The sequence below is a fragment of the Vombatus ursinus genome, unplaced genomic scaffold, assembly GCF_900497805.2.
Source record: "Vombatus ursinus unplaced genomic scaffold, bare-nosed wombat genome assembly UNPS02015030.1, whole genome shotgun sequence".
Classification (NCBI taxonomy): domain Eukaryota; kingdom Metazoa; phylum Chordata; class Mammalia; order Diprotodontia; family Vombatidae; genus Vombatus; species Vombatus ursinus.
In genome coordinates this window covers 3,508,972-3,527,651 of record NW_020954808.1, presented here as the reverse complement: position 1 = coordinate 3,527,651, position 18,680 = coordinate 3,508,972, and the positions used below count along the sequence as shown (strand labels likewise).

Below are 18,680 nucleotides of genomic sequence, written 5' to 3'. Positions count from 1 at the left end.
AGAGAGAGAGAGAGGAGGGAGGAGGGAGGAAGGAGGAGGAGGGAGGGGAGGGGAGGGGAGGGGAGGTGCATAGAGAGCCCAGAGAGGGAGCAGACAGACAGTACACAGGCAGAGTTGAGTCAGAGTCAGAGCAGAGCATGGGGAGCTGAAGACTCTCTGCAGACATGTTGGGAGAGAGGTGAGAGAGGTGAGGGTGATCTCGATGAGGGAAATCTGAGCACCCAGAGAGCAAAGAAAGCTTTAGGGTGAGGTTGGTAGGAGGGCTCCGGAGCTCCTTCTGCCCCCCTTGCTGCTTCCTGAAGGGCCATTGCCCCTGGGGCCCCGAGCCCCAAGGCAGCTTCCAGCCCTTCCGGGGATGCCTGAGCTATGCGAGAACCTCACCTACGTCCAGGGCAATGGTGGTCCAGTGACAAGCTCGCTGATGTTTCTGGCTGGGGTGGTTGGTAATGGACTGGCCCTGGGCATCTTGGCAGCCCACCGGCGGGTGCTACGGGCTCGCTCCTCAGCCTTCGCCGTGCTGGTCACCGGGCTGGCCGGCACTGACCTGCTGGGCACATGCTTCCTGAGCCCCGCTGTCTTTGTGGCCTATGCCCAGAACAGCTCTCTCCTGGGGCTGACTCAGGGGCCGGGGCTATGCCACTGCTTTGCCTTCGCCATGACCTTCTTTGGCCTGGCATCCACACTCATCCTCTGTGCCATGGCTGTGGAGAGATGCCTGGCCCTCAGCCACCCCTACCGCTATGCACAACTCAATGGACGTCGCTATGCCAAGCTGGCCCTGCCTGCTATCTACACCTTCTGTGCCCTGTTCTGCTCCTTACCTCTGTTGGGGCTGGGCCGGCACCAACAGTACTGTCCGGGGAGTTGGTGCTTCATCCAGATGCGCTCCGAGGAGGTGGCTGTGCGGGCCTTTTCGCTGGCCTATGCCACCCTGGTGGCACTGCTGGTGGGTGCCATCATCTTATGCAACGGCTCCGTCACCCTGAGCTTGTGCCGCATGTACCGGGAACAGCGGCGGCGGAGGGGCTCCCTGGCGCCTGGCCGAGCCGGGACGGGGCCCAGGGAGGGTGAGGATGAAGTGGACCACCTGATCCTGCTGGCCCTCATGACAGGCATCCTGGCCATCTGTTCGCTGCCGCTCACGGTGAGACCCCCTGTAGAAGGGGAAAGGAGGGGGCAGGGAGTAGCTCCTTTCCTTCAGTCTTCCTTGCCTTCTCTGCTCTCTCTGTCCCTTACCTGCACCTCGACTATGGATAAAGCCTTTTGCTCTTCTGGGCCTCAGTTTCCTCACCTACAAAATGAGAAGCAATCTTAAATGTCCCTTTCAGGCATGGCATCATGAATTGGATTGTGTACCCCTGTCTAGAGGACCTTCCCTCCTTGTCCCTCCTCCTCTTCCTCCTATTCCATAGCCTATAGCCCCCTCTCATTTCCTCACATGCCCAGCTATACGTAGTCCCTCAGACTGGAGGTATCTACTTAGTGCTCACCTGGGTCTCTCCTTTGTATCAGGCCACTGGTGTGCTTTGTGATGGTGGGAAAACTTCCTTGGTCTTCTGTTCCTCACTTTCTTTATAAAAAGGGGTGGTGGAGGTGGCGAGGGCTAGACTGTTTGGCTGGCGCCCAGGTAGGAGATGATCTCTGCAGTCCCAGGCAAGGCTGAGGTTCTATCATTCTGGTCTCCTCCATGGACCTCCCCGTGGGCACACAGTCCCAGTAAGATACCAGGTTCACCTCTCAGCTCTTCTGAGTGTGACTTTTCCTCCTCCTTTTTGGTTTCTTTATCTTCCCTTATCTTTTTGCTACTTCCCCACCTCTTGTTCCACTCGACTTGGGGAGAGGGGGTGTGGGAGCCACTGGGGTGGGGTGGAGAGTAGAAGCCAGAGAGAGGAAGTATCCGAGGGATGGTTTTAGTCAGAAGACCCGCATTGAAACATCTGTTTGGTAATTTTTGTAATTCGCCCCTTCCTTGTGACCTTTGGGTAAATTACTTCTGCCCTTATCTTGGGAAGTTGTAGGGTGCCTGGTTTTGACTCCTGGGGAGGGCGTGAGGGCTGGAAGTCCAAGGCGCCTTCGACCCCATCTTGTTTTTTGTGTATGGAGGCATCACGGCCAGAGGGGTTCAGAATGGGAGGAGATGGGAGGAACTGGGAACTGGGGCTCCTGGGTGCCCAAAAGACAGTTGGAGAAACAGTGGGGAGTAGGAGGTCTGATCCCCAGGTGTCCCAGGTCTCCTTAACCTGTTCCCTGACCCTCCTCCTCCCCCAGATCCGTGGCTTCAGGCAGGCCATCAAACCTGACCACAAGGACCTGGGAGACCTCGTTGCTTTCCGCTTCAGTGCCTTCAACCCCATCCTGGACCCCTGGGTTTTCATCCTCTTCAGAAAGGCCGTCTTCCGAAGGCTCCAGCACGTACTCTGTTGCCTACGGCCGGCCCCACCCATGGGGCCACCAGCTGTTAAGGTCCATAATTTCTCCTTTCCGGACACAACCCAGGGATGAGGCACCAGGCACCTGCCAAGTTTGATCCCCCAGCCTCCGTTTGCCATCTCAGCTCTTGCCAGGCTGGGTGGGACGAAGGAGGGGAGCTGTGGCTCCTTGGGATATGGGAAGAAAGACAGACTGTTGGTACAAGCAGGTTCTCCTCCAGGTATCAAAGGCAGACCCCCAAACCATGATATCAGAAATGGACCAAATCTCCAACTCTCCGTTTCATCTGTGTGACTCTGGCCAAGTCCCATTTTAGTTTTCTCATGTGTAAAATGAAGGAATTAGAATAGTTTCCAAGGGCCCTTTCAGTTTCAAAAGCAGATGAAATTCTCAGGGCCACAACTGGCCGTCTGGGTGGGGCTCAGACAAAGGAGGGGAACACAGGGGACAGACATATCTGGTTTCCTTACTATCAGCCCAGGAACCCTGGCATCTGGCTTGCCGGGGTCTCCGAAACCTTCCAACCTTGGGCTTTACCTCAGCGCTCCTCTAGGATTACCCCCTAAGTAGCTGCTCCCATAAAGGCCAGACGACAGAGGAAGGAAAAAAGTTTGTCCTGGAACCCAGGAAGAATAGCGATCTCAAAATAACTAGGCTCCTTGGTCCCTTGCCCCAGTTCAACTCAGCCCAGCCCAGCCCTCTATCCCCTATCCATCTCACTGTCTAAATATTTGGAAAGCCGGAAAGTTCTCAGTGGCTTCTGTATCCTCAATGTTAATTCCCCAACTCTGGTCCCCACTCCCTGCTACTTTCCCCAGCGGGGGGCCTCTCCCTCTCTTCAGTATAGGAGAGTTCAAGATTTCAAGGGCTTCCTTCCCCATCAGACAAGTTGCTCCTTGCAACTCCCCCCAAAAAGTCATCTTATATACTTCCACCCCATCCCCATCCCTAGTCCCTAATCAAGTTTTCTCCCCAGGGGAGATGAAGTGCCCCAAGGTGAAAGGAATGTCGGAGATGACCAGAGGAAGAGGATGGAGCTGGGGCGGTGGAGCGGGGTAGGGGTAAGCTGTTGGACTTGGCAGGATTTGAAGAAGTGAATGGTAGAGTACAAGAAAGAAAACAGAGGGGTGGTCGCAAAAGTGTGTGTGGGGGGCAGGGAGGGTAGTTCATAGACCACATGGAAGCATGTTCTCATCCAAATGTTGGGGAATGGGCCAAGGGACCCAACGCACTATGCCTCCAAGTCCTAGGTGAATGAGCATTGCAAGCTTCCTATTCACAGGGCAAAACCCTTAGGATCTCAAAGCACTCAATATCTGCCTGTCCATCGATGGCCCTGGAGTGATGATGGAGGTAGAGGATAGGCCTCCAGCTTCTCCCCAGGCCCTTCTAATCTCTATTCTTTTCCCCAAGTTCACAGTCCATTTCTGTGGACCCCAAAATGGGTGAGGCCCCTTCTAGGCCTCTGCATGCCTTTGGCAGTTCAAGGAGGGGGCTGGAGGCACAGCTCCTAATCTGGGGCACCAGAGGGAATGGTGAATTGGCATCTTGGCTGGAGGGTGAGTAGAAAAAAACAGCTTGACAGGCGAATCCCACTTCCCTTTTCCGGACCATGTGGGCTCCACCCTCCGTGATGTGCCTAGTTCTCTTCAGCTCAGCTCCTTAAGGCCCAGCACATTCTCTCATTCAGACCAAGCAGCAGGATTCTGCAAGACAGGCTTCCTTTTGGCCACTCGGGGGCACTCTTTGACCAGACGAGTTGAAGCTGCACCCATGCAGGTGACTTCTTAGCCTAGGGTGAGACACGGCAGCACAATGGAGGCGGGGTTCACCAGGACTCCTAGACTGTAGGACTGGCAGGGTTCCAGCCCAATGGAATTGAAAGAAACCCGGCCCAAGAGCCAGAAAGCCTGGGCTCAGTCCTTCTGCCACTAAGTCATCTACTGTGTGACCTTGGGCAGGTCATTTTTTGTCTGTTCCTTTGTGAAGCTGGACTGGACATCTATTAAGTTCCCAAAGTCACAGAACTTTAGAATTAGATGGAACCTTAGAAGACATAGCATGTAATGGAGTAGGAAGTGCCCTTGGAACATGGAATGTCAGAGCTGGGAGGGGCCTTAGAATATCATCTATGTTTGACCTTTTCGGTACTGGACATGCTGTCACGAAGACCTAGATTCAAATACCGCCTCTAAGATGGACCAGTTGTGTGACCCTAGATAAGTCATTTAACCTCTGATCCTATTTGCTCATCTGTAAAATTGGAGATTATAATTCCATGGGGTTCCTACATCGTAAGGTTGGAGTGAGGCTCAAATAAGTAAAAATTTGTAAAAAATGATGTCCGTGGGGGGTGGGCTGTGATTGGTCCAGGGCCCCAAGCCAGGATGAGCATGCAGGGACCCTCTCTCCCAATCCAAGTGCTCCTTTCCCTGTCTATGACTGGAAGTGTTTGAAAGTCAGACAAAGAGCCAGGCTGAATGTCAGCAAGAGGACATTCCCTACTTCGGGGTAACGGCCGATAAAAGTTGAATGTATCACACTATCACATGAAGTCCCTTCCTCCCCCTCTGCCTCAGTTTTGTCATCTGTCAGATGAGAGGGTGGGGCAGTCCCTTTGAAATGTGGCATGCAGGGGTTTTAAGTTAGGGAACCGTGGAGAAGAAGATGGATAGGCACAGCGAGGCCAGAGTCTGAGCCGAAAGTCCCACCGGGAAGGAATCACAGGACATTGAAGCTGGGATAAGGGAAGAAAAGAGATCCAGAACAAAGGGAAGGGAAAGTGAAATCCCACCTGCCCATAGCTCTTGGGCACGGCAGGGTGGAGCCCTGATTGAGAGGGCAGGCCTGGGAAGTACACTCCTGGAGGATGGGTGGGTTTGGTTTTTTTTGGGAGGAGGTGTGGAGTGGGATTCGGGCTAGGTAGCAACAGCTCTGGAGTTGAGGCCCTGAGTTCAAATCCCACTTTTGACACTACGTATGTGAGATTTTGGGCAAGCACTTTACCTTCGTGGGCCTCAGTTTCCTCATCTGTAAAATGTGGCGGGTGGGCCAGCTGGCCTCAGAGGTCCCTTCCAGCTCTAGGCTCCTAAAGAGAGACAGGAGCTGTAGACAGACCATTGATTTACCCTTATATTCGGGGTGTGTTCCAGTGTGACCTTGAGAAAATCCTTTCCCCTCTCCAGGGATGCTCATTTGTCCAACGCAGGAAGGAGTCAGACGGGAGCTGGCTTCCCAACAGACGGCTCCTTTTGGGAGCCGATCCCCGGGCCAGGAATGGACTTTCTCAGTCAATGACAACCAATCAAACAACCATGGTGGGGGTCGGGGGCGGGAGTTGTGCGAGAAATCCTTCGCTGTTAGAGGCCTTTCGGGCCCCAGATCCTCGGGGTTGCTTGAGGTTCTTTGCTTGGCGGCTGCCTCTCTCTGCTGGCCACCCGGAGACCCTCGCAGGCCCCAAGACAGTCCGGCCTTCGAGCGCTGGGGAGGGATCTCAAAGCGCTCAGCTCATTGCCCCCTTCTCCAGCCCACGGGACTCTGCACTACGCTCGAGGCACTGGTCCCGGGAGGATACAATTCTTTCCCTATCATTCACTAATTGTTTATTTAGCTTAGACTTTGTTTGGGGGAGGGGGCAGTTAAACGTGGACGTGACTAATAATGTTACGGCAATTGCCAGTCACAATCTCTCCGGGCCTCATCTTCCCCATCTGTAAAATGAAGGCTGCTCCCCACGCCCGGAAGGCTCCATCAACTCCATTCAAGCTTCAGCGTCAGGGTCCTACCAGGTATGCTGCGGCCCTCCGCCCTCCCCAAACGACCCTGCATGGGTCCTTCCTCGCGACTGCGAGGTCTTTGAGGGGAGAGCCCGGGCATCCATTCCGCATGTGCACCCCCAAGCCTCCCGCGAAATGGCCGGTCCTTGCAGACGGATGCAAGGCTTCTTCCAGCCTCCGCTTCTAGGTTCTAAGGCTATTTAAATACTCATCAAAAGACTCCTAGGTAACAGCAGCCCGCGGCAGAGGCGCTCCGGGAGGTTTGCACGAGCAGAGGCCAGACTGAACGCCGGATAAAGGAGGGAGCTGTCCTGCAGCAGCACAGGCCACGGCCACTCCGCAGCCGAGCTAGGCCCCTACTCACTTCCCCCAGAAGCAAATAACACCCACAGTTGCTTCCTGGATGTCTGCAGCAAAAAGGCAAATCCCTTAACCTTTTCAGGCCTCGGTTTCCTTCTCTGTAAAACAAGGGAGTTAGACCCGATGGTCTCTAAGATCCCCCTAAGAAACATGGCACGGTAAATGCTGGGTTTGCCATCAGGGGCTCTGGTCCCAGGGGATGTTGGCAGCTCAGCCCCGTTGTGGTGCCAGGGCGGCTGAGTGCCCTCTACCTTTACTAACCCCCATCCAAATCTGACTGGTCCCTCACGTCTATCAGTTGACGCTGGGCCCCCTCTGGGTAGCTGTCCTGCTGACCTCACACTCCAGAGCTCCACTGCTTACCCCTCACTGGACACAATTATGCAATTAAGCCCTATATTGTACCTTACTGTACTCTCCAAGGTGCCTCACACAGGCTCAGTGTTCATCAGTGACCATTCAATAAAGTTGGAACCCAAGGCCCTTCTCGCCTAGGAGGTCCTTGCATACTGCTGAACTCCTGACTGAGCCCTGTTTCCTTATCTGTTAAATTTGGCTAACACTTGCATTACCCACTTCATGGTCCAGAGCAAAACTCTGTAAAACTACTTAGATTAAAACTAGTGTATGCCATTTCAATAGCAATCTGGAAACTGTCCTGGCAGCTGGGTGGCACCATGGATAGAGTAGGCCTGGAGTCAGGAAGACCCGAGTTCAAATGCAGCCTCAGACTCTCACTAGCTGTGTGACCCTGGGCAAGGGACTTAACCGTTCACCTCAGTTTCCTCATCTGGAGAAGTGAACCACTTGACCCCGAATGGGGTCACCACACGTCAGACACGACTGCACAACAGCTTTGAAGTTGTTTTAGTGTAGGTACTACAGGAGACATAAGAATCAAGATACAGCTGTGACATCGATGCTTATAATTTCAATAGGGCTGACTTCCATGAAACAATAGGAGAAAAAGCAAACACGACATGCTAGAGATGACAAGGAGGAGGAAGGGAGCTCAGAGAAGGCAGGCTCCTGGGAGAGCCGAGGGCTCGGGACGATGTGCTCAGCTCCTGGCTGGGGGCCTGGGGGGAAGGGAAGTGGCCGGTGGTGACGTCAATCTGAGCGGAACCTCTCCGTGTCCCATTTCTTCATCTGGAAAATGGGGAGGCTGGCCTGGCTCACAGGGCTCTTGTGGGAAATGCCCTTTGTAAAGCAAAAAACATTCTCTACCTGTGAATTATCACAAAAGGGGAAGAGAGCCAGCCCAGGTAGTCACTGTATTTTATTGGAAAACATTGATCTATATTTTTCTTCACAGCTTGAACTGAACACAATATTGCCCGGTTTAAAAAAGAGAACAAAACAAAATAAAACCACTCCCCAATAGCCATAGCCTCGTCCCACCTTGCTTGCCCACCATGGCCCTTGGCTGGGTTTCCACCTCCCCTTCCCCTGGGAGGAAGGCACCAGGGGGTGGTTCAGGAGAGAAATCTCGTGTCAGGCCCTAGAAGGGTCAGTTTGATCCACCTGGGCATTGGGGGTTGGGGGTGTGAGAGGGAGAGAGAGGGGGAAAGAAGAACCTAAGGAGGAAAAAAGACCAGTCTGCCCATGGCTCCTTCCTCGTCCCAATGTTAAGAGAGAAACGGTTGTTGGTAAGAAGAGAGTTTGCTGATCATGCTATCCGGCGGCGGAGGGAGGGGATGACTAGCAGAGACATAGCACAGACGTGAGCGCCATACAGCTACAAGCGCAGTTAGTCACTAGAGAGACGCGCGGTGGGCCAGAGGGGGGAGCACAGACCGGCCCTCCTAGGGGCTCCTACATCGCTCTTATTGCAGCTATGATCAAGAATGGGAGTTGGGTCACCCCTCACCCCCAAGCTATATATGGATTTTGTCTGAAAAAGAAAAAACAAATCAAAGAGTCGAGCACATTGCCAAGCGACCATCGACACGTTCACTCAAACTGCGGGACTGGAGCGAAGAAGCCGGCTGGGGTGGGGAGAGCGGCGGGGATATTAGCACCAGATATTTACAGAACAGCTCAAGAGACTGCTTGAGGAGTGTGGACATTTACAATTTATACAAGGTGCCGAGGGAGCAGGGACACCTCTCCCCTCCTCTCCCACAGGCCAAAACTTGGTCGAGCCAATTGCTGGATTATTTGGGAAGAAAAGCCAATGGATTGTGTAATGCTGTCCATCCCTACCTCATTCCCTTCACCTGTCCTACCCCCCAATCAGTGTCTAGAATTCCCTTCTCCTCGATTTCAAACGTTTTCCTCATGCCCACCCACCACCCACCCCAAGACCTCAAGTCGGAACTCCTCTAGGCCTTTCACCATGGCCCCCCCCCCAAGGTTTTGAACACAGAACCACAGTGCCAGACGCATGCAAACATCTAAAGGGTTTGGCTTTCCTGCCCCAGGTAGGGTGTGACACTCTTCCCCACTCTGCTGCAGCTCCCGGCATGGGGCCAGCACTGGCCACCGAACACAGGGTGAGAAATCAAAGGGAGAGGAGGAAACCTACAGAGAGCCATGAAGGCAGAGATCCCCTGTGTGGTTTTTTTGGGGTGGGGGAGGGTCTGTCTGAGGGGTCAGCTCAGGTGCTGGGATGTCCAAGGGCAGAGAGGGAAGAACGAGGGGAGATCAAAGAGCAGTCATGCAGCTTGGGACAAATCTCATGTTGTTTTATGTCGGATTCTCAGTCGTCAGTCAGGGTTGGCTTAGAACCAGGTTATGCGAGTAAGAGTGTCGGAGAGAGAGAGCGCGCGCGAGAGAAGAGAGAGATCAAAGGAGAACGGGCATCACCAGCTGCCCGGGGCCTTCACTTCGCGGTCATCATCTGTACAAACTCTGCAGAGACAAGACGGGGGAAGGAATGTGCGTCAGACCTGGGGACCCAACTCTGGGCCGGAGACCCACGGCCTGCTCGCTGAAGGCACAATGTGGCTCCGCCTTTTCCCATTAACTAGGACGTGGGCAAGTGATGCCGGAGGATGTCACGAATGCTGGGAAACCCACCCCACGGTCGCTCCCACAGACCATCCCTCTGCCTTCCCATCGGGCTGCCGCCTGAGTTCCCTTGGGCTCCGCCCTGGGCCGGGGCTTCCCGGGGTGACGGAGGGGCAGACACACCTTCATAGTTAACTTGGCCGTCACCATCGATGTCCGCCTCTCGGATCATCTCGTCCACCTCCTCATCAGTCAGCTTCTCCCCGAGGTTGGTCATCACATGACGGAGCTCCGCGGCACTGATGTAGCCGTTCCCGTCCTGGAGGAGCAGATGAGAAAAGGCCTCACGTCTGCACACAAGTGCCTCCTTCACCTCCCCAAACTTTTCCATCCACCACCTCATTTAATTCTCAAAGTGACCCAGTAGTAGCGGCCAGTGCTGGAGCCGGGCCTCCACTCACAGCCTGAGGAGGAGGGGGCGCTGCACACCGCAGAGCCACCTGCCCACCTTGTCAAAGACGCGGAACGCCTCTCGGATTTCTTCCTCACTGTCTGTGTCCTTCATCTTCCTTGCCATCATGGTCAGGAATTCAGGGAAGTCAATGGTCCCATTTCCTGGAAATGGGTGCTCAGGTTAGAAGAGTTGGGAACGCAGCAACACAGACCATGCTCTCAGCTGGTACTTGGGAGACAACTTCTGGCCCCGGGAGGGAAATGCCAAACTCCCCAGCACGGGGGTATGAGGGCCGCCCACGGGCCCACACGTCCGCCCCACTTCCTCAGGGCTCACCATCTGCATCCACCTCGTTGATCATATCTTGGAGCTCGGCCTCAGTCGGATTCTGACCCAGGGATCGCATCACCGTCCCCAGCTCCTTGGTGGTGATGGTCCCATCTCCATCCTTATCAAACAGGGAAAAGGCCTCCTTGAACTCTGAAATGCGAGAGCACAGGGTCAGAGTTGGAAGGGACATTTTATTATATACAAGAGTATTGGCGTGAGTACCTCTCGAAGGACCCAGGCCCCTAACCAGCTCCACTGACTCCTCCAGGGCCAAATTACCCCTAAAGCTGCCTGAGCAGCAGGCCCCAGCCCAGCTCTACATCTGGGGAGAGAGCAGACAGTTCCAATCCGCTTCAGATGCATAAGTTTTAGCCTTTATCTTTACCCATCCTCTTTCCAAAGTTGAAAGAGAAGGCCACAAAAGGTACCAGCAGTCCCTAAGATGAAGCCCAAGGAGATGCAACCCATGTAATCGCCTCTGCCAACCCAGATTCCTGTCCCCACCCCTCCATTTGCATCTGGGGCAGCTTCATAACTGGAGCCGAGCAGTTATGTGTGGGGAGGTGTGGGGGTGGGCGGCAGCGGTGCGCGGATGGACGGACAGCGCGTGGGGAGGGAGGGCCGCCTGCTGAGCCAGAGGGCCGGGAAGCTGCTGGTGCTGAGTGGGAAGGCCGCAGCTGGGGCTGGGACGGGAGCAAGGAGGCGCAGTTGGCTGCGCGGAAGGTGGGCACATGGCTCCTATCCTCCCACTGGGTTCATTCTGGCAGCAGATGCTCCTGAACCCCAATTCCGCTTCACAGCTGCTGAGAACAGGAGATGTCCAGTTGCCATTCCCCAAAGGGTATTGTCTAGGGTGGCGTTTTGTTAACTAGTAAAGGGAAAGAAGAGGTAGGTGGATATGCGTGGGGAGAGGAGGAGCAGCAGTGGTGGTGACCGGGCAGGCAAACCTCAGGCAGCTGTCCCCATGTGCCTGCTGGCTCTCACTGTCTGTCTCCCTCAGGACAGCATCACCACGCTTTGGCCAAGGCCCACTGGGTCCCCTAGAGCAGGGCCTACGTCCTACAGGCGCACCGTTCTTAAGGAACGCTCAACGACACGACGGCTGAGGACATGGACTCCTGGCCACATAGGCTCACAGCTGAGAAGCAAAGTGAGGACGGGGAAAGCCGAGGCGACCAGGGCTCCCAGCAGCCAGGCAGGCCCAGAGAGAATCACCTCAGGCCAGATCTCCACCTGGGACACAAGCTCAGAGAAGCCTTTTCTAAGGGAACGAGAAGCACGGAACCAGATCTCTAACATTACCCTGTTGGGGCTGCAGGTGCCCCAACGGAGGGAGGCCCAGAACCTAAGCCATGAACCAGCTTCACTCAACATGGCAGTGGGGACATAGCTCACTGGTGATATCCAGCTACAGTCACTCAGCAAACAGCATTTAAGAGGTGGCACGCAGCACAAAGAACAGAAAAGTGGGGCTAAGGAGATCCGGGTTTGCCTTGTGGTCGTGGCTAAGCTGCTGCCCCTCCAAGCCTCAGGATCCTTAGCTGTAAAGGAGATACTGCCACTGCCCACCTCCCAGGTCTGTTGTGGGAAAAGCACTTGGCAACGGGAATCATGCCACATCCCCAGGACCTCTGTGCAAGGTGCCATAGGGGACAGCAGTATACCATACTGAGTCCCAGGGGCATTCCTGCCCTTTCCCCACAGCAGCAGGCAAGCAACAACAAGGTTACAGGAATCTAGTGGCTTAGTTGTAGACGTGTCCCTGGAGGGTATGGGGAGCGGGAGAAGAGGACTCACCTGCGATCTGCTCCTCGGTCAGCTGGTCAGCCTGGAAAAGCACCAAAAAGAGGAGTCTGTCACCGGGCTGGCCCACAGCCGTCATTAGCCACCTCCCACAATTCTTTAAAGAATCTCTCCTTTCTACCTCCTCAGGATGAAAAACCACTTTGTGCAGAGACAAGTCAGCATCCCTCTTGGGGACAAAGCAGCTGGGGTGAGGGTGGCAAGGGGCATGGGGTAGGGGCAGAGCCTTTTCTGGAGCTATTCAGTGCGTCAGGGGCTATACTAGGTTGGAAATTCAGTTCTGGATTATGTGTGTAGAATGGAGAGACTGATTGGCAGAGGAGGGACTGGATGCTCTTGGAGGTGTTCTGTCATGATGTGGTGGAGGGCATGAAAAGGGCTCCCTCCTCCCAACAACAGCATTTTCAAGGGGAAAGAAGCCTCCCTGAGCTGTGAGTTTGTGCCTTTATGGTGTCATTGAGGAGGCAGGGAGCTTCCTCCCGAGAGGCCTAAGCAAGCAGGTCTAGAAGGTTCTGCCAAACTGAAACAGGTCAGTTCTTGAGCAGGGGGAGGGAGTGGAGGTGGTAGCACAGACCTGCACCATTAACCCAAATCCTGTCCCTACGAGTAACAGGAAGCCTAAGGGTACAGCATTCTTCCAGGACTGCCACACTCCAGGGGAGGCTGGGAGCCGAGCCCCATCTGGGCTGGCAGGCGGGGGCTGGGGCTGCTCCATCTGCCCCACCCCCTTCTCTGGGGGGGGGGGGAGAGTGCTGTGCTGTTCTGTTCTCCTCAGACTTGAGGGGCAGCTGTCAGGGAGGGGACTGCAGTAGTGGCAGTCACTGCAGGCTCAAGCTGTAGCTGGCTTCCCTCACCACGCTGTAGTGTTTTTAACCCTTTCTCTCCCTCCCTGCCATCCCAACCCGACGGGTCAGGCTGAGGCTGAGGCTGGTCCACGCTGTACTGCAGAGGCCCTCCTCCCAGGGCAGGAATGCACTTCAGGATGCTTGAAAGCAAGCCAGGTCACAGAATGGGGGGAAGAACCAACTGAGCACAGCGACGCGTAGGCGAAGGGCTGCGCTGGCCCGGAGGCTGCCGGCCCAGAATTCAGCAGAGGCAGCTCAGAATCTCTGCCCTGGCCCCACAAGCGGCTGTATGGAGGCCCACTCCACTTGGATCACTGTCTCAGACAATGCCTCCAACTCCCTCTCAAGATCAGTGGTAAGAAGGCTCCTACGGCTGTAACAGATACCTTTTCTTTTTTTTTTCCCTTTGGGAAAAGGAGACTTCAGACCCACAGGAAACGAGGCATGACTGGGCAGAATGGGAGGGATGTCCAAGTCACGGAGGAAAGCAGGGGGACAGAAACAGCCATTCTGAAGAGAAGCCGGGCTGATGGGAAGAGAAGGCCTTGCCTTTCTCCAGCCTCACTAGCCAGAGCTGCCCTCTTCCCCTGCCCCCACATGGAGGCCGCAGTGCCAGCAGCTGAGCTGTGCTGGAGGAGGCCAGGCCAGGGCAGCAGCCCTTCAGAGGCCTGCAATCTCATTCAGCGAGCTCCAGCCTCTAGAAGACAAAAGGATCTGCCCTGGTCCCCTCCATCCTGACACCTGAGCAGACGGATCACAGAAGGAGCCAGGGAAGCAGGGCAGAAAGGAAGAGGGGCAAAGGTGGGGTAGGTTCTCCCGATGGACACACGCTCTTTTCAGCAAGCAGGCCAATGGCTCCCCAGCCAGGGCCAGTACTGCAGGGGCTGGGGGAGGGGAGGCTGCAGGAGGCAGAGCCAGCCTGCTATTCCCTACCTCCATATTCTAGTCTCTAAGCTGGGTGACTGAAAAGAAGGCAGGGGGTGGGGAACGGCCCCAAGCTCCACAGGTACTGGGTGAGAGCAGACACTGAGTCAGGGTCTTCAGGCCATCCAGGGAGCAGGTCAGCAGGCTAGGCCAAAGTCTGCCACGGGGGAAAGGATTCGTTCCCTCCCACCCAAGCGGAAGCAAGTGCAGTGATGACAAAATGAACTGCTGTGGATTCCCCAGAAGTGTTTCTGAGGTGGGAGACCCTGAAAGCTGGCATCAGGGAGGTAGCGGTGGAGATAGGAGGGTGGGAGGGAGAAAGGAACCCAAGGCAAGTGAGGCTTCTCTCTCAGCCAATACCAGCAAGATGGGAATGCAGGGTTTTTTTGGGTATGTGTGTGGGGAGGGCGCGGGGGTGTGTCGCAGAGTACGAAAGAACGGTTCTTCCTTTTTTCTCTCAAAATTCTAGCTGTGCCAAGGAGGAAACAAACATCTGGGACAAGTCACTCACCATCTCGGTCTCATCAGCTAGAAAATGGAGGAGTTGGAAGAAGATCATTGCTCAGGTCTGACATTCTATGCATGACTAGGCCCCAGGGGGAGGCCAAGAGGGCTTGGCTTGGGAGGCAAGAAGGCTGTTCCTTAAGTCAACTGGTGGTAGGGGGCGGTGTCCTGAAAGTCACCACCACTGGTCAAGTCTCAATAACCCCCTCCACCTCCTTTAGTGAGGGGCTCGGGCCTATCACTGAATCAGAGAAGGTAAGAGCTCTTTGGGAAAAATCTCACTGGCAGTCTGGTCCAAGTCTGACACCAGGCAACGTGGCCAACGAGTGATGGGCACTAGACTCCCAGATAACCCTCAGGACCAGGAGAAAGGAGACACCACATTAGCTGCCTGTTTCAGAGAACACAGGTAAGATGGTGGGGCTGCAGGCTGCACCCAGCAGGATGAGAATTCCAGCCCTTCCCCCTGTGCAGAGGGAGCTGGCTCTCCTCAGCTGGGAGGAGGTCTTCTGGGCTTCCACATGGACCCTTACTCTTTTTTCTCCCCCTCAAACCTCAGTTTCATTGGACTTCATTTTCCAAATGCTACCCTGGGCAACTTCACCCACCAGTTCCTGCACTTTTGGCACCCTTGGCCAAATTCCATTGTGCCTGACCCCCTCTCCCCCAAAGCCCTAATCCCCCCCACCCCCCAACTGGAAATCCTTTATTCCAACATTCCAGAAAACCACCTGCAACCTCTAACCTCTTCCCCCAATCTCAAGCCTTAATTTGCAATTCCACCTTTTTGTACCAAAGAGAGTCCTTCCTACTCAGGCCTGTTTATCTAACACCCCCCCCCCCCCCCCAGTGGGCAGGCCTATGCTTCAAATTATCCTTAAAACCCCACTGTGGGCACAAACTCAATTCCCAGGAAAAACCCATCGGTTAGCTCCACACCCCTTCCACGCTTTTAAGTCATTCTCTGTAACCTGGAATATTCTCCCAAACACCCTCATTTTGCACCTCAGCCTGACCACTTGCACCCTGGGTCCTACTCTTCATCCACTTGCCTAATACGCAAACCCTGTCCATCATTCCCACAGTTCCACCTTCCCTCTGAGCTCCTCCAGCTCCTCTCTGTTCATCCTGCCTCCTACCCAGATTCTCCCCCCTCCCCCAGGCCCTTCCCTTTCAAGCCTTCACCCAGCGCCACACTCCTCATCCTCCTTCCCTAGTTTCTTTCCCCCTGCCCTTCACCTCAAGAATTTCAAGAGGAGGAGGCTGTTGTCTTCACACCTTCTCTTTCCACCCTCCACTTCTGGCCTGCTGAGCTCCTCTCTTATCCCAGTGCCTTGCTCAGGGCTTGCTCAACCCCTCCATTTTCCTCCCTATTACACATGGGATCTTTCTCTCCCCCCTTCCAATTCCTTCTGCAAAGACACCAACTAGTTCCCAGGTTCCAGGATCCAATTATCATCCCACCCCTATCTGCAGGATTAACTGTCACCTCTTTCTCTCCCTTTTCCCTAACATACCAACTGCCCCCAACACCTCAGGAGCCAACATTCCTCAGCCAATCGGGGGTTCAGTCTCTCCCGTCTTCCCCCTCCCCATCACTTCCACAAGGCTGCTCTGATCCTTTCCCCCAACAAATGGGACTGATCTCTCTTTCCTCTGACTCGGGGTCTAATCATCACCATCCTCTTCAAGGGCCAGCCTTAACCCTCCATATAATCCTTTTTCTTCCCAAGGGTTCAAATGCCCCCTCTTTTCCTGGCAAAAAACAACCCCCTCTTCCCCGAGTCCTTTTAGTCCCCCCCCCCCCCCCCCATACCACTCCTCTAATCCTTTTCTCAGAGTTGTTTTTGTCCTTCCCAAACCTCAGGCAATTATCCCTACCTATTAATCTATTAACTCCACCATGGTCCAAGCATAACCTCTCAGTGTTAAACTTAGCAACCAACTGTGTCCCTTTCTCGCCAAGGTCCTCTGTCAGGGACTAATATTGCCTCCTTCTTTAAATGCTCACCTTCACTGGCTCCCTTCTCCTGGACTCTCAGAACCAGTGTCTGCCTTCCCTCCCCAAGACCAACCTTTTACCATCTTCTCTGATCTCTAGGATTCAGTCACCCACCTTTCTCTTGGGTAAATCCTTCTCCTCGAGGGTCCTCTCTGATAGCAACAATCACTCACCCTGGTGGCTGCTTCATCTGGAACCAGCTATCCTCAAGAACCCCATCAGAACGAATCCCTTTCCCCATTCTACATAGATCAGCCAGCTGCCCCTCAAGATTCAACCCCATTAGGGTCCAAACCCTCCCCTCTCTCCCTCCAGGGTTTTCTCTTGGTCAGAACCAAGCCCTCCCCACCCCCAATCAGGGGCTTTCCTGTCAGAACCAGCTCCCCTCCCCAGAGACCAACTCTCAGTGGTCTTTCCCAACAGTAATGCAAATCCCCAGCTCAGGGTCTCAACTGTGCTCCTGGTCAGAACCTCCAGCCAGGTCCCACCCTTGTCTTCAACCCCCCCCTTTAGGGATTAGCCATCTCCCCCACTTCCAATCCATCAGCCCCTTAAATGTTCCTCCTTGTTAGGGTTCTACCCTCAACTGCTGTCTTCTTCCCCTTCCCTCCCCCCTCCCCCACACAGTCCTCTCCCTAGGGATCCTCCTGTCAGGCTCCTAATCTCCATTTCAGGGTCCAATTCCCAATAACTAAGGTCACCCCACCCACTTCAGAGCCATCTCCACCCCACCCCAACCATCTGTCCTCAAATGGAATTATCTGCCAGAGTCAGGGTTCAACCCTCCATTATCCGCCTTCCTCTTGCCAGTGAAGACCATCTTTACTCGGTCCCCGCCCCAAACGTGCAGGGCTCTTCCCTATTAAGAGTGCAACAGCTCCGCACCCCAAGTTCATTCCCATCCCCCCGGCCCCCATTCCGCCCCTTTTCCTTTCCGCCCATCCCCGACCCACCCCCCGGGGCCCTCCCCCGCACGACCCAAGCCCCCCCTCCCCTTTAGAAACTGACCATTCCCCTCCCCCCACGCCGCCTTCCTGGGGTCAAGACCGAAGCTAGCCTCCCTCCCTCCCCCTCCGGGGGTCTCATCTTTACCCCTCCCCGCACACCTTCCTTCCCCCATCATCAGCGCCCCCCCTCCCCAAAGTCAGCTCTTCTTCTCCCTCCACCGTCTGGGTACAGAACTGACCATCCGCCTCCCCCAAACAACCCCGAGGGCCTCGCGGGCTAACACTGACCACCCCCCCCCCCCCCTCCCCTCCCCCCCCTCTAACGGTTCCCCCCCCTCCGCGCACACTCACCATAGCGGGACACGGGCGCTCTGGGCACCAGAGGAGGAAGAAGAGGAGAGGAAGGAGGAGGAGGAGGGAAGAGCGGGGGTCGCGCGGCGCTGGGAACGAGGCTCCGAGCGCAGCAGGGGGCACAGCTCCTGCCGGATCCGCCGCCGCCGCTGCGCGCTCGCGCCACCACAGACTGCAGCGCGCGCCGCCGACAGCCTCCCCGCCTGCGCCTGCGCCTGCGCCCCGCCCGTCCGTCCTCCCGGCCCCGCCTCCACCAGATGCCTTCCCCACCCGCTTCAGCTCCGCACTGCGGTGCAGGATCCCTCCGCCCGCCCCATTCCAGCCCTAGTCTGTACGGGCCCGAGCCGGATCTATCCTTGGGGTGTTGCGCACCCCCGCCCCCGTCCGCGGCCCAGGGACTATTTTCTCTCCTTTAGCCGTAGCGGACTTGGTGGAGGGGCACCAATGGTTCATGCGTAACACGATTCTTTCCCCCCCCACCGTGTGAACTAAGCCATCATTGGTCCGCAATGGCAGCGGAAATGAGAGGGGCTCGCCAATTGGTCCGACGTTCCCTGCAATGCGTCAAACCGGGTCGCGCCACCGCGTGGGGTCAGAAAGGGGGACAGGGAGAGAAAAGGTGTACGTTGGAAGGAGAGGACGTATCTCCTGGGAGTGAAGAGATAACAAAGAATTTTAAATTGTTGAAGAGACAAGGGCCTCTTTCTTCTAATCGAGGCCCCTACAGGGACAGTGGTACGGTGCTGCAGCAAACGACCCCTACATTGCCCTCTTCCCACCACTTGTATGGTCTGACCAGGAGGATGCCGTCATCACGCAGCTCCATTCTGGACTTGGGCTGGAGAGGCGGGGCCAAAGGGTCACGTGGCCAAAGAAGACCACGCCCCAGGGAGGAGAAAGGGGAGGGAGAGATGGTTTTTCCTTCCCCCTATCCTCCATAACAACCCCGAGGCGAGGTAGGCCTGAAGGCTGGCCGCCTGTCAGTGCGCTGCCCCCGGCCTA

General features: G+C 55.5%; 2 protein-coding genes across 2 annotated transcripts; one reads left to right on the top strand and one right to left on the bottom strand.

The window, feature by feature from the left end:
- Positions 1-76: 76 nt before the first annotated feature.
- On the top strand, positions 77-7,083 carry LOC114031011 (prostacyclin receptor-like). The gene is made up of 2 exons (XM_027846007.1): positions 77-1,144; positions 2,269-7,083. The coding sequence occupies exons 1-2, from the start codon at positions 356-358 to the stop codon at positions 2,500-2,502; spliced, it is 1,023 nt and encodes a 340-aa protein (XP_027701808.1). The 5' UTR covers positions 77-355; the 3' UTR covers positions 2,503-7,083.
- A 394-nt stretch (positions 7,084-7,477) lies between these two features.
- On the bottom strand, positions 7,478-17,825 carry LOC114031010 (calmodulin). The gene is made up of 6 exons (XM_027846005.1): positions 17,679-17,825; positions 12,100-12,130; positions 10,309-10,452; positions 10,027-10,133; positions 9,702-9,837; positions 7,478-9,419 (listed from the first exon to the last, which is right to left on the bottom strand). Exons 1-6 carry the CDS (start codon positions 17,679-17,681, stop codon positions 9,391-9,393), a joined length of 450 nt encoding a protein of 149 aa, XP_027701806.1. The 5' UTR covers positions 17,682-17,825; the 3' UTR covers positions 7,478-9,390.
- Positions 17,826-18,680: the final 855 nt, after the last annotated feature.